The sequence below is a fragment of the Toxoplasma gondii genome, assembly GCF_000006565.2.
Source record: "Toxoplasma gondii ME49 unplaced genomic scaffold asmbl.59, whole genome shotgun sequence".
Taxonomy (NCBI): domain Eukaryota; phylum Apicomplexa; class Conoidasida; order Eucoccidiorida; family Sarcocystidae; genus Toxoplasma; species Toxoplasma gondii.
Window position 1 is genome coordinate 1393 of NW_017382976.1, and position 1596 is coordinate 2988.

General features: G+C 51.3%; 1 protein-coding gene across 1 annotated transcript in view; it reads left to right on the forward strand.

The window, feature by feature from the left end:
• Positions 1-1596, forward strand: part of TGME49_322700 (collagen, putative) — a gene marked incomplete at both ends in the record, with an annotated part of 2988 nt that extends 1392 nt beyond the window's left edge. Inside the window, one exon of the mRNA XM_018783049.1 lies at positions 1-1596. Coding sequence (XP_018634747.1) covers positions 1-1596 — 1596 coding nt within the window.

A 1596-nucleotide genomic window follows, 5' to 3' on the forward strand; every position in this document is an offset into this window, starting at 1 on the left:
GACAACGTAGAGCGCTCAGAGAAAGGTGTCAGTTCAGAAACCGCAGCTCGGTCAGAGAAAGGAGGCAGTGCAGAAATTGAAGACCGTTCAGAGAAAGGAGACTGCTCAGAAAACGGAGAGCGCTCAGACAACGTAGAACGCTCAGAGAAAGGAGGCAGTTCAGAAACCGCAGCTCGGTCAGAGAAAGGAGGCAGTGCAGAAATTGAAGATCGTTCAGAGAAAGGAGTCAGTTCAGAAAACGGAGAGCGTTCAGACAACGGAGACAGTTCAGAGAAAGGAGTCAGTTCAGAAACCGGAGAGCGTTCAGAGAAAGGAGACTGCTCAGAAAACGGAGAGCGCTCAGACAACGCAGAGCGCTCAGAGAAAGGAGACTGCTCAGACAACGTAGAACGCCCAGAGAAAGGAGTCAGTTCAGAAAACGCAGCGCGTTCAGAGAAAGGAGTCAGTTCGGAAAACGGAGAGCGCTCAGAGAAAGGAGACTGCTCAGAAAACGGAGAGCGCTCAGACAACGGAGAGCGCTCAGAGAAAGGAGACTGCTCAGACAACGTAGAACGCTCAGAGAAAGGAGTCAGTTCAGAAAACGCAGCGCGTTCAGAGAAAGGAGTCAGTTCAGAAAACGGAGAGCGCTCAGACAACGGAGAGCGTTCAGAGAAAGGAGGCAGTGCAGAAATTGAAGATCGTTCAGAGAAAGGAGTCAGTTCAGAAAACGGAGAGCGCTCAGACAACGGAGAGCGTTCAGAGAAAGGAGGCAGTGCAGAAATTGAAGACCGTTCAGAGAAAGGAGTCAGTTCAGAAAACGGAGAGCGTTCAGACAACGGAGAGCGTTCAGAGAAAGGAGGCAGTGCAGAAATTGAAGACCGTTCAGAGAAAGGAGACTGCTCAGAAAACGGAGAGCGCTCAGACAACGTAGAACGCTCAGAGAAAGGAGGCAGTTCAGAAACCGCAGCTCGGTCAGAGAAAGGAGGCAGTGCAGAAATTGAAGATCGTTCAGAGAAAGGAGTCAGTTCAGAAAACGGAGAGCGCTCAGACAACGGAGAGCGTTCAGAGAAAGGAGGCAGTGCAGAAATTGAAGACCGTTCAGAGAAAGGAGACTGCTCAGAAAACGGAGAGCGCTCAGACAACGTAGAACGCTCAGAGAAAGGAGGCAGTTCAGAAACCGCAGCTCGGTCAGAGAAAGGAGGCAGTGCAGAAATTGAAGATCGTTCAGAGAAAGGAGTCAGTTCAGAAAACGGAGAGCGCTCAGACAACGGAGAGCGTTCAGAGAAAGGAGGCAGTGCAGAAATTGAAGATCGTTCAGAGAAAGGAGTCAGTTCAGAAAACGGAGAGCGCTCAGACAACGGAGAGCGTTCAGAGAAAGGAGGCAGTGCAGAAATTGAAGACCGTTCAGAGAAAGGAGGCACTTCAGACAACGGAGAGCGCTCAGAGAAAGGAGACTGCTCAGGAAACGGAGAGCGCTCAGACAACGGAGACTGCTCACACAACGGAGAGCGCTCTGAGAAAGGAGACTGCGCAGGAAACGGAGAGCGCTCAGACAACGGAGACTGCTCACACAACGGAGAGCGCTCAGAGAAAGGAGACTGGCTCAGAAAACGGAGA